This window comes from Lissotriton vulgaris, chromosome 12 (genome assembly GCF_964263255.1).
Source record: "Lissotriton vulgaris chromosome 12, aLisVul1.2, whole genome shotgun sequence".
NCBI classification, from domain to species: Eukaryota; Metazoa; Chordata; class Amphibia; order Caudata; family Salamandridae; genus Lissotriton; species Lissotriton vulgaris.
This window is the reverse complement of record NC_141700.1, coordinates 132,862,802-132,875,286: the sequence shown is the minus strand read 5'-3', so window position 1 is coordinate 132,875,286 and position 12,485 is coordinate 132,862,802. Positions and strand designations below refer to the sequence as shown.

At 49.1% G+C, this 12,485-nt stretch overlaps 2 protein-coding genes across 2 annotated transcripts in view; both read right to left on the bottom strand.

Moving 5' to 3' along the window:
• LOC147673643 (protein S100-A16-like) overlaps positions 1-11,079 on the bottom strand; it is a 126,582-nt gene extending 115,503 nt beyond the window's left edge. Inside the window, exon 1 of the mRNA XM_086947581.1 lies at positions 10,964-11,079. The gene's annotated coding sequence lies outside the window, so the exon portion shown is untranslated. The remainder of the gene's footprint in view (positions 1-10,963) is intronic.
• The window catches only part of LOC147673642 (uncharacterized), a 91,995-nt gene that overhangs the window by 4,809 nt on the left and 74,701 nt on the right, over positions 1-12,485 (bottom strand). The window contains exon 4 of the mRNA XM_086947579.1: positions 10,964-11,131. Coding sequence (XP_086803705.1) covers positions 10,964-11,131 — 168 coding nt within the window. The remainder of the gene's footprint in view (positions 1-10,963; positions 11,132-12,485) is intronic.

Sequence of the window (12,485 nt, the reverse complement as noted above, 5' to 3'; positions counted from 1 at the left end):
TCTTCCAGGCTTGCATTGCAGTTGTTGAACAACTCATACTTATTAGGACGTTATTACCACACTTTGTGGAAACCGATTGCGCTAGTGCTGCCATGGGTCCCAGAGGAGGGTCGGGCCATCCTCTCCAAAGCAGTATCAGATGAAAGAGATTCGGCAACGTTCGCCATTCATTTTTGTCTTGACACGACCGACTCTCTGGGGAGAGCAATTGTATCGATGGTGGCTGTTCAAAGCCACATCTGGTTAAGGACATCTGGCTTTTTAGGGGATGTCCAGGCTTCTTTCGTAGACATGCCCTCTGATGGTACCAGTATCTTCGGAGAAGAGGCAGACATGGCACTGGAGCTCTTTAAGGATTCACGGACTATGGCCAAGTCCTTGGGCCTCTTAGTGGCCACACATCCCCGTCTACCTTTCACTCCTTTCGTGGCTACGGAAGGGGCTTTCAGCCCCGCCAGCAATACCCCAGCCACAAGAACACGCAAGTGCAACAGCATCTGTGCAGTCCAACCACACATCCCCCAAACCCCCAGATTCCTGCACACCCCACAACCTCAGCCTCCAAGCTTATGATCCAAAGATCATAAGCAGCCTGTTGGTAGCAGGATCAGCCATCACCTTCACCACTGGCAGAATATCACCTTGATTGTTAATTGTCAGTTTAAGTGTTTATATTAGCCCATTTAGTTCTTTTCTTATATAGAACTTTCTTTTTCAGCGCTCTGACTGAACAGCAAAGAATATCCAATTTATGTTTTTACATATTGCTACTTGATTTGGACATAAATTGAAGTCGGAGTTGTATCTAATGAGGTATGCACAGTGGGGCAAACTTAGGGTTGTTACCCACTAGATCTTTTGGATATTAGCTGTGATACGTTTTACCTGGGGCTATTTTTATACACATTCTTTTTCCTCACCGTTGTTCAGGACTGAAACCTGCTTCTATATTTTAAAGAACTGCATTTACAGATCCGCATTTGCCTCACCTTAAAACATATTAGGTGAGTAGATAGTATGAGATCACAGAATGGATGAGTATGAGTGTAGCGGTGGGTTGCTTGTTGGTGGTTCTTGTACTCCAGTCTTGATGGGACTTTTTGGACAATTATTCTAAGTCTATATATAAAAGAACTACAGAATTAAGGTTCTGATCTTGTAGATATTGGGAATAATACATACTGTTTGGTTTGGAAAATTGAAAAATGTAAATAAGATGGTCATTTGCTATATTCTCTTTTTAGATGTACTATATTCTCTTTTTGTATTATGTTTTAAATTACATGTGGTCTTCTCTGATATTTGTTTTATGTTTTTTATGCAGGAAAAGTATTATGCAGAACAATATTCTGTAATTAATTAGGTGGGACTATCAATCAGTGACACTTATAAAGCGCGCTACATACCCGTAGGGTCTCAAGGCGCTGGGGGGGGGGAGCCGCTACTGCTCGAACAGCCAGGTCTTCAGCTTCTTCCTGAAGGAGAGGTGGTCTTGGGTCAGGCGCAGGTCGGTCGGGAGGGAGTTCCAGGTCTTGGCGGCCAGGTAGGAGAAGGAACTTCCTCCTGTAGTCGCTCTTCGGATGCGGGGGACGGCGGCGAGGGCGTGGTTGGCTGATCGGAGGTGGCGTTTGGGAGCGTAGAAGTTGACTCGGCTGTTGAGGTAGCTCGGGCCTTGATCGTGTAGGGCTTTGTGTGCGTGGGTGAGGAGGCGGAAGGTGATTCTTTTGTTGACGGGGAGCCAGTGAAGGTCTCTCAGATGTCCGGAGATGTGGCTGGTTCGTGGGATGTCGAGGATGAGTCTGGCTGAGGCGTTCTGGATCCGCTGGAGTCTCTTCTGGAGCTTGGCGGTGGTACCGGCGTAGAGGGCGTTGCCGTAGTCCAGTCGGCTGGTGACGAGGGCCTGGGTGACGGTCTTCCTGGTCTCGGTGGGGATCCACCAGAAGATCTTCCGTAGCATGCGTAGGATGTTGAAGCATGCCGAGGAGACGTTGTTGACTTGCCTGGTCATGGAGAGGGAGGAGTCCAGGATGAAGCCCAGGTTGCGTGCATGGTCTGTCGTTTTGGGTGCGGTGCCCAGGGCGGGAGGCCACCAGGAGTCGTCCCAGGCGGAGGGAGAGGAGCCCAGGATGAGGACCTCCGTCTTGTCCGAGTTCAGTTTCAGGCGGCTGGTCGTCATCCACTCGGCTACCTCTTTCATCCCTTCGTGCAGGTTGGCTCTGGCGGCGGCGGGGTCGTTGGTCAGGGAGAGGATCAGCTGGGTGTCGTCGGCGTAGGAGATTATGCTGAGGTTGTGTTTGCGTACGATGGCCGCGAGGGGGCTCATGTAGACGTTGAAGAGGGTGGGGCTCAGAGATGATCCTTGGGGGACGCCGCAGATGACTTCGGTGGCCTCTGACTTGTACGGTGGTAGGTGGACTCTCTGTGTTCTCCCGTCGAGGAAGGAGATGATCCATTCCAGCGCCTTGTCCTGGATTCCGACGTTGCTGAGGCGCCGTACTAGGGTGCGGTGGCAGACCGTGTCGAATGCCGCGGAGAGGTCTAGGAGGATGAGGGCCGCTGTTTCTCCGTTGTCCATCAGGGCTCGGATGTCATCGGTGGCGGCGATGAGGGCGGTCTCGGTGCTGTGGTTGGCTCGGAAGCCGGACTGTGAGGGGTCGAGGGATCCGTTCGTCTCGAGGAAGGCGGCCATCTGCTTGTTGACGGTCTTCTCGATGACTTTGGCTGGAAACGGGAGGAGCGAGATGGGGCGGTAATTCTTGAAATCGGTGGGGTCCGCTGTTGGTTTCTTGAGTAGAGCGCTGAGTTCGGCGTGTTTCCAGCTCTCGGGGAAGATGGTGGTGTCGAAGGATGTGTTGATGATGTCTCGCAGGTGGGGTGCGATGACGGCGTCGGCCTTGTTGAAGACGTGGTGAGGGCAGGGGTCGGTCGGTGATCCGGAGTGGATGGAGTTCATCGTGCGGATGGTGTCTTCGGTGCTGATCTTTAGTTGTCCTGAAGAAGGTGGTTGTATCCTATTTTTCCCATCGAAGCGCATCAACGCCTACCTCTGTTAGATTTGAGGAACAAAGTGCTGCATGTTGAAAAAAATTCTTAGACACAGCACTTTAATTGATTCTTTCAAATTAACAATTTTTTATGACCAATGTCTTGTCTCTCTTATTATGATGCATGTCTGAAAGTTTGTCAAATCATTTATTACTAGTTTTTAACTGATTTTATTTGATGTATTTTTATAAATTTGCATGAATTATTTGATATGACTAGTATTAAAATTTGATTATTAAGAATTGTCGTTTTGGTCTCTTTTAAGACTGGTGTATGTGACTGCGTGACCTTTGAGATGTTGAGGTATGGGAATAAGTGAACACATGGTGTTCTCCAAGGGAATTTACTTTTGACAATTGAGTTGCACTTGGAACCCTGCCTCCTGGAGTAGTGGGGCCTCTCTCTTCTATATTTAAGAATATCACCTCAGACAGGAGGGTCCTCGAAATAGTCCGAAGGAGCTACTCCTTTCCTTTCGAGACTATCACTCCCTCTAAGCCTCCAACTTATGACTGGCAGGCAGAGAATCACCTGAATTTGCTTCAGGAGTAAGTCATGACTCTCTTAGCTATTGGAGCCATAGAGAGGGTTCTAGCGCCAGAAGTAGGCTGTGGTTGTTATTCCCACTACTTTATGGTACCCAAAAAGGAAAAGAGTTTGTGCCCTATCCTGGTTCAAAAAGGAAAAGTCAAGATGCCCTGGACCTAGGAGACTGGATGGTAGCGATGGATTTGCAGGACGCCTAGTTTCATATTCCCTACCTGCCCATCGGTGCTACCTGCGGTTTACAATAGGCCACAAGCACTCTCAGTTCACCGTGCTCTCCTTTGGCCTTACTAGCGCCCCTTGGGTGTTCACCAAAGTAATGGCAGTGGTCAAAGCTCTTCTATGTAGATCAGAGGTGCCAGTCTTCCCCTACCTCGACGACTGGCTGTTGAAGGCGAGCTTGCCCCAGGCTGTCGTCTCCCACCTCCAGATTACGTCAAGCCTCCTGCAATCTCTGCAGTTCAAAATCAACGTGCCAAAATCACATCTGACGTCCTCTCAGATTTCCATTTCATCAGAGCTGTTCTGGACACAGTGTAGTTTTGAGCCTATCCTCCCGACTGGCGAGGCTAGGATATTCAGACTATGATACATACTTTTAAGCCTTTATCCTGGATTTCCGTATGAATGACTCTGAGGCTGCTGGTCCTCATGGCCTCCTGCATCCTGCTAGTGACACATTCCAGGTGACCTATGTGGGCTCGGCAGTGGAACTTGAAGTTCCAGTGGGCGCAGCATTAAAGGGAATCTCTCCGACATGGTCTAGATATCGGAGAGAACTGCATAGGACAGTGGTGGCTAACAGACCACGATTAGGTCAGAGGCAGACCTCTCTCCCTTCCCCAACCAGACCACATAGTAGTGACAGATGAATAATTCCTGGATGGAGCGGCCATCTGGGAAAGGTGGAGATCTAGGGACTCAGTGGAAACAAGACCCCACCTCAACTTACTGGAGCTCCGAGCAATTCGTTTGGCATTGAATGCCTTCCTTCCTTCCATCAAGGGAAGCTATTGCAAGTGTTTATGGACAACACCACCGCCACGTGGTACTGCAACATACATGGTGGGGTCGTGGACCCTTTGTCAAGAGGCCCTGCATCTGACTTGGCTGGAACAGCAGGACATATACCTGGTGGTTCAACAGCTGGCAGGTTAGCTAAACACCAGGGCGGACAAACTTAGCCATCAATGCCTAGCGGATCACAAATAGCATCTCCTTCCGAAGGTGGCATAAGTTCTCTTTCAGCAGTAGGCAGAGCCTTGGTTAGATCTGTTTGCCCCCGACGAGAATACAAAATGTCAGCTATTTTGGCGCTGGAGTCTCCAAGGTGGCTCTTTCTCCGAGTGCTTTCCGTCTCAAGTGGAGCTCAGGTTCTCGTATACGCCTTTCCGCAAATACCACTGCCCCTTCGGGAGGATCTTGAGTCACATCAGCAGGGGAGTGTCCTCCATCCGCACCTGTCCACTCTACGTCTTCTTGCGTGGATATTGAGTGGCGGCAGTTAATAGCATTCAACCTTCCTCCTGAAGTATGTAATATTATTTTGGTGGGCAAGCGGAGCTCCACCAGGACCGTGTACATTTGCCGGTGGAACAAATTTGTAAAATATTGTACAGAAAGGTCTATTGATCCTCTTTCTGCTCCCCTTTTTTCCAAGTCATGCTTTTCATTTTGATCCTTGCCCAGCAGGGTTCTGCACTGGGCACACTTAAAGGGTACCCTTTGAGTCAGTCTGCCTTTCTGAGGCTCCCACACCAACCCTCATTATTGAAATCTCCGACTGTAAATATATTCCTTAAAGGACTTGTACTTATGTTCCCACCTTCCCCTTTCATTATGCCTCAGTGTTATCTTAATTTGATTCCCACTTTGCTAATGTGAGCCCTGTTAAATCCCTTGCACACTTGTTTACTATCAAAACAGCATTTTTAGTGGCAATCACTTCTGCTGGGAGGGTGAGCGGATTGCAGGCTTTGTCATCTAAGCCACTTTACCTGACCATCTGCCCTGATAAGTTTGTGCTTCTCACTAAGTCCTCTTTATTCCCAAAAGTGGAAACACCATTACATGTGGAGAAATCGGTCACCTTGCCCACTTACCATGCTCCTCCGCACCTCTATAAAAACAAGCATTTGCAATGCAATAGGTCTCGCATTTACTAGAGTTTGAGCTATTGGCATTGTAGATTACAATGCCTTTTATTAATGTGTTGGTTTTTTAAACAAATAAATAAAAGGCATTGTCATGCTGGAGCAAGATCACCGCCGAGCAGCTCACCGCCTCCCTCGCCAGAACACTCCCACCAGCACAACGGACCCCAACGAAGCAGCCAGCAACCTCACCAAGTGGCTGACCGCCTGCGCCGATGACCTCGCACCACTAAAGAACCCTCCCAGCAGACACGGCAGCAAGAAAACCCCCTGGTTCACCGACGAACTCAAGGAATCCAAGAAGAACTGCCGCACCCTCGAGAAAGCCTGGCGGCTCGACCACACCACAGACAACAGGACCGCCCTCAAGCACGCCATCCGCAAACACCATCAGCTGATCCGCGCCACCAAGAAGACGGCACTCAAAGAACGACTGAACAACAACACCCACGACAGCAAGGAACTCTTCAGCATCGTCATAGAGTTCTCCAACCCCAGCGCCGGAAACAACGACATCAGTCCCTCGCAAGACCTCTGCAACTCACTCGCCTCGTTCTTCCACCGCAAGATCGCCGACATACACAACAGCTTCGACGCACAGACCACGCACCCTACCACCGAACCAACGCCCGCCACCACCACCCTCTGCAACTGGACCCCGATCAGCACCGAAGACACCACCCGTACGATGAACTCCATCCACTCCGGATCACCAACCGACACGTGCCCACACCACGTCTTCAACAAAGCAGACGCCACCATCGCACCCCATCTCCGAAACACCATCAACTCCTCCTTCCACACAGCCACCTTCCCGGAGAGCTGGAAGGACGCCGAGCTGACCGCCCTCCTGAAGAAACCAACGGCGGACCCCACCGACCTCAAGAACTACCGTCCCATCTCGCTCCTTCCTTTTCCGGCCAAAGTCATCGAGAAGACCGTCAACAAACAGCTGGCCGCCTTCCTCGAGACGAACGGATCCCTCGACCCCTCGCAGTCCGGGTTTCGGGCCAACCACAGCACCGAGACCGCCCTGATCGCAGCCATTGACGACATCAGAACCCTGATCGACAACGGGGAAACAGCGGCCCTCATCCTCCTGGACCTCTCTGCGGCATTCGACAGCGTCTGCCACCAAACTCTAGTGAAGCGCCTCAGCAACATCGGTATTCGAGAAAAAGCGCTGGAATGGATCATCTCGTTCCTCACCAGAAGAACCCAGAGAGTCCGCCTCCCTCCGTTCAGATCCGAGGCCACCGAAGTCATCTGCGGCGTACCACAAGGATCTTCACTCAGCCCAACCCTCTTCAACGTCTACATGAGCCCCCTCGCAGCCATCGCACGCCAGCACAACCTCAACATCATCTCCTACGCCGACGACACCCAGCTCATCCTCTCCCTCACCAGCGACCCCACCCCCGCCAGAGCCAACCTACACGAAGGGATGAAAAACGTTGCCGACTGGATGAGGAACAGCCGCCTTAAACTGAACTCGGACAAGACGGAAGTCCTCATCCTGGGATCATCACCCTCCGCCTGGGACGACTCCTGGTGGCCCCCGGCCCTGGGCACCGCTCCCAAACCGACGGACCACGCACGCAACCTGGGCTTCATCCTGGACTCCTCCCTCTCAATGACCAGACAAGTCAACGCCGTCTTATCCTCGTGCTACAACACCCTGCGCATACTCCGCAAGATCTTCAGATGGATCCCCACGGAAACCAGGAAGACCGTCACCCAGGCACTCGTCACCAGCCGACTGGACTACGGGAACACCCTCTACGCCGGAACCACAGCGAAACTTCAAAAAAGACTCCAACGCATCCAGAAAGCCTCCGCCCGACTCATCCTCGACATCCCCCGACACAGCCACATCACCGGACACCTGAGAGACCTGCACTGGGTCCCCGTCAGCAAGAGAATCACGTTCAGACTCCTCACCCACGCACACAAGGCTCTCCACGACCTGGGCCCCAAGTACCTCAACTACCGCATGACCTTCTACGCGCCCACCCGCCAGCTACGATCGACCGGCCACGCACTCGCCACCGTACCACGCATCCGCAGAGCCACCGCCGGAGGAAGATCCTTCTCCTACCTGGCAGCCAAGACGTGGAACTCCCTCCCCACCCACCTTCGGGGAACCCAAGACCATCTCGCCTTCAGGAAGCAGCTCAAGACCTGGCTGTTCGAGCAGTAACTTTCCCCTCCCCCAGCGCCTTGAGACCCTCCCGGGTGAGTAGTGCGCTATACAAATGACGTGATTGATTGATTGATTGAATAGCATAAACTCTCGCAAATGCAAGACCTATTGCATTGTAAATGTGACAACCTGCTTTCATCAGACTGCTCAGATGCGCGCACTCACAAATACATTGAAGTGCACTCGGGTAACCCAATTAGACACAAGAGTTAAATTAAAAGATAACATGCAATAGAAACACCTCAATTTCGTCCCGAAGAAGTTTTAGCTGGAAAAGGCTGAAAGTATGCTTTTTGGGAGGTGAAGCACGCACACACATACACATTAAAGTGCACTCGGATAACCAAACTAGACACAAGAGAAGTAAAAGATGTCAGGCACTAAAAGCATCTCAATTTCGTCCAGATGGCGTTTAAACGGAAAGAGACTGAGAGTATGCTGTTCGGGAGGTAAAAGCACATACAGGACCGGAAATTGTTTTTACTGACTATTATAAAACAGACCAAGACTAAGTTCCTGTGTTTTTAAAAAAAAAATTAAAGTGTAAACAAATTATCTTGAAATGTACACTTCACTGTGTGTTAGCTTTGGTATGCTGCAGCAGCGGCGCTGCCTATCAACTTCTTGGCACTGCATGTTTTTTTTGCCGTACCTCTCAATTTGTGTTGTTTGTGTACAGGCATCCCGGTCAGAACGCTGCTTCCGCCCTGCGCCTCCTTGCAATTCACAGGGTTACATTAACATCCCCATTGGCAGGGTATTAACTCTCCTTGAGAATTTGCTGACAGACTACGGCACAAGGCAGGGGCTCAAGACCCTCAATCAGTGGATTCGCTGTTCTAACTTATACTGTCTGGGAGTCTGTGGCAACAGGGCGAGGTATCAACAGAGTTAAAAGTCCACAGTGGACTAATGCATCCAATGCTACAAAAACACGTAATTACAAGACCTATTGCATTGCAAAAACTTGTTAACTTTTAGTGTGCTGAGTGGAAGCACGTACAAGGCTTTTACTTTCTGGGGCATATGCTTAATTAAATGATTTCTGCACTCCACATATCAACTCACACATGATGCGCAGTCCTTTTTTTGTAGACCCAAAGAGGTGGCCTCTTCACACCAACCAAAATAATATTGCATAGTCCCATCGCCGCTACCAAAGCGCCTGAGCTTGGATTGGTAAATGTGCTCTGTGGTGGTAACTAGCTCTGAAGTTTTAATGTGATTTACTGAGCTAAGAGCCCGATGCAGTGATGTGTTTCTTGTAGGTCACTGTTTCGATTCTGCAGATGAAAAAATGACGCTCATTTTAAGTAGCACTACGAACGACAAAAAAGTCATACCAAACTGAAAACTTAACGTGAAACTAGACTGAAATCTAGCATGAAACGGACTTGTAATTCCCCTACCTTAACGTGGTGTACGGCGACCTACTGGGGTTTCGGCTCTGCTGGAATCCGGTTGCTCCGCTTTGCAGAAACAATAACAAAGTGATGGGGAGGGGGCGGCAAAGATGGGCGCTGAAGCTGAACAGGCAGGGACAAAAGCATAGTCATAATAATCGATTTAAATAAATACATTTAAAAAAACAGTCACTGAAAGTCTGTGCTTTTGATTCTGCGACTGTCCGCAAACCAAACAAGCTGCGAGGAGATGTACCGGAAGTTAGGGAACGTCACGCCTGTTGTGGAGCGGGACTTCCGTGGAGTGGCTGGCCCAGAGGAGCAGTGGTGACGTGGGGCTCCCATGCCAAAGGGAGAGCCCGGCGGAGGCTGCAGAAGTCCGGAGTGGAGCCGATGCGGTGAGTGGGACTTAGTTGTACTGGGGGGTGGTGGGGTGGCGGCGGCGGGGGGGTGGTGGCGTGTGTGGTGTGTGTCTCTGTATGTGTGTGTGTGTGTGTGCGTGCGTGTATGTGCGCTTGTGTGTGTGCGTACATGTGTCTCTCTGCGTGTGTGCTCGTGTGTGTGTGTGCATGCCTGTGTCTGTGTGTGTGTGTGTGTGTGCATGCATGAAAGCATGGGGGTGTGGCTGTGTGTGTTGGAGGCTTTCACGGGAGACAGGAGATGGTGAACGCACGCGCAACCTGATCCGATTACGGCATGCTGCGCGTGCCCATCTCCTGTCTCCATGAAAGCAAACTCGCCGACAAAAGGTCTCGATTCGACATCGCTTCGCGATGCGTTGCAGGTGCGAGACCTAAAAAGGAGCAACTCCACTGTCTGTACTCAAAAAGAGTGTTGTCCTTCTACCTTGAACGCACTTAAGAGTTCCCGGTGGAGTGCCAACTCTTCATGGGGTACGCTGGAATTAAGAAAGGTTGTGGGGTGCAGAAGAGGACTATCTCATGATGGGTCATCCTTTGCATCACAATTTGCTATGCTCTGGCCAAATAGCAATCTCCTGAAATCTTCAGAGCTTACTTCACCAGAGCGAAGGCTGCTACCACAGTGTTGCAATGCAGTGTTCCAGTCTTTGACGTTTGTGATGCAGCAACGCCGGCATCTCTGCACATGTTTACCAAGTACTACTGCCTGGACAGGAAAATCTAAAGGGACATCCTTTTTGGCCGATCTGTCCTGCATGGCTTCCTTGTCTAAACTTATCTGCAGTCCCTTCCCTGGGGATGTTGTAGCTTGGGTGTCAAGTCAAAGATAAGGAATCTGACTAGATGTCTCTAGCAGATGGACTAGTTACTTACCTTTGATAAAGTCTTATCTGGTCGAGATATGATCTAACCGCAGATTCCTTACCGACCCACTCATCCTCCCCGCACTGCGGACTGGTTTTTGGTGTCAGGGCTGATCCCTTCTAGGTCCATAGTTGTTCAGAAACACACAAAGTGTCAGTGCACTGCATGGCTCACTGCTTATGGGTTGGATGCTTGCTCTAGTTTCCAGCCTCTTGCCTAGTGGAGCCTGAGCCCTACTCTATGGACAGCATGCTGCCACACAAGGTTTAGCAATGTGAACAGGAGGAAGGACAGAGAGCACAAGATTGGGGAAAAATAAGCCTTCACCTTAATGCAGTCCAGGAAATCTGCCTCCAACATTGTCTTGAACTCTTCTATGGTGACGGTCTTCGTGTTCCCCTGCATCGTCGAATGTTCATAGAAATACCGTACAATGCTATTTATGGAACGTTCGACATCGGTTATTCGACTGACCTGAGCATTTGAAGGTTTAACCTAGGAAAAAAGAGGAGAGCAAATGAGAAGGCGATCAGCAGATGTTTTGTGGACTCCACTCAACTATACACTGTAATTGGAGAACACATCTAGGAATAGGCAGCCATGATGAGAAGGAATGGCCCCAACTTTCACAAGCAACAGTGGATTGGTCAATCAGGAGATTGTATGACAGGTATGTGCCACTGAAGGACCAGCAGGGCTGTGGCAGAGTTGGTTACATGTCTGCCTGATATATTATTGATTCTGTCCTGTTGGCCTCTCACAAAATCATCTCCCAATATCCTAACAGTGGAATAGAGCTTTGCTTTCTGGTACCAGCACATTCGGTTCTAGCACGTATTCCAATGCTGCACACAGTACAAAGATTATTCAATGCTAATTTCGACATCCAATTTGCAAAAAAACATTCATACATCCATTGTACAGCACACAAATGCTTCTGCAAGAGATTAATTTTGCAAACAAATTCTTGGTTAGAATTTTCCCCAAAAAGTAGCACTTATTGTTTTTTTTCTCTGACCAAATCTACTTTTTGTGGGATTTTTACCCACTATTCTTTAGTATCCATTTTTTAACATTGTGGATTTAGCAATGTTAACAAACCTTTATAGGCCTGGGAATAGCCAACTTAGCAAATTCATCACAGTTTTCATTTAGGGTAGAGTCCTAAGGCCCGAGTATAAAGCTATTTGCACAAGTGAAACAGGTGTGTTAATAGTACTATTTGTAGGTAAATATTTTAGTTTCTGATGCACAGAATCGGAATTATAGTATATTGCCAGTACGAAATGTGGATGTGCTTACTCAGAAATTCTACCAGTCTGAGCAGATTAGCTCAAAAGTAAAGCCAGGTGTGTTAACGTTTCAAAGTGGCTCCACCTGCAAACGTTGGTGATCACGCACAGGCTGTCAGTATTCTATAAAGTTTTGGAGGTATCTTCCTTCCCAGAAAATGTTTAGGGATTTACCCCTGTCAAATGCAGGAATAAAGTTTTAGAGTGCATGTGGGGAGGGAACACTCCTAAAACTGATGGAGCAATTGGACAAGAGGTTGCACCACAGGAAAATGTTCTCCCACAGAAACAACTATTTTCTTTATATATTTCATGAACAGTAGAAGAAAAGTATATTTTATTTGTGAAGACGCATGCGAGCAGTCCTGGGAATAAGCAAGAAATGTAGATTCCAAGGGGCACTCTGTGACAAATCTGTGCATACATGCAAATAGATCCGATTCACCAGGGAGACTCCCAATTTTTGTCATTATTTTGACTGTCTCCCACCTGAAATTGTATCTCCTTCAATAGAAGTCAATAAAAGAAACACATTCACACGATTTTAGTTTTTTAAA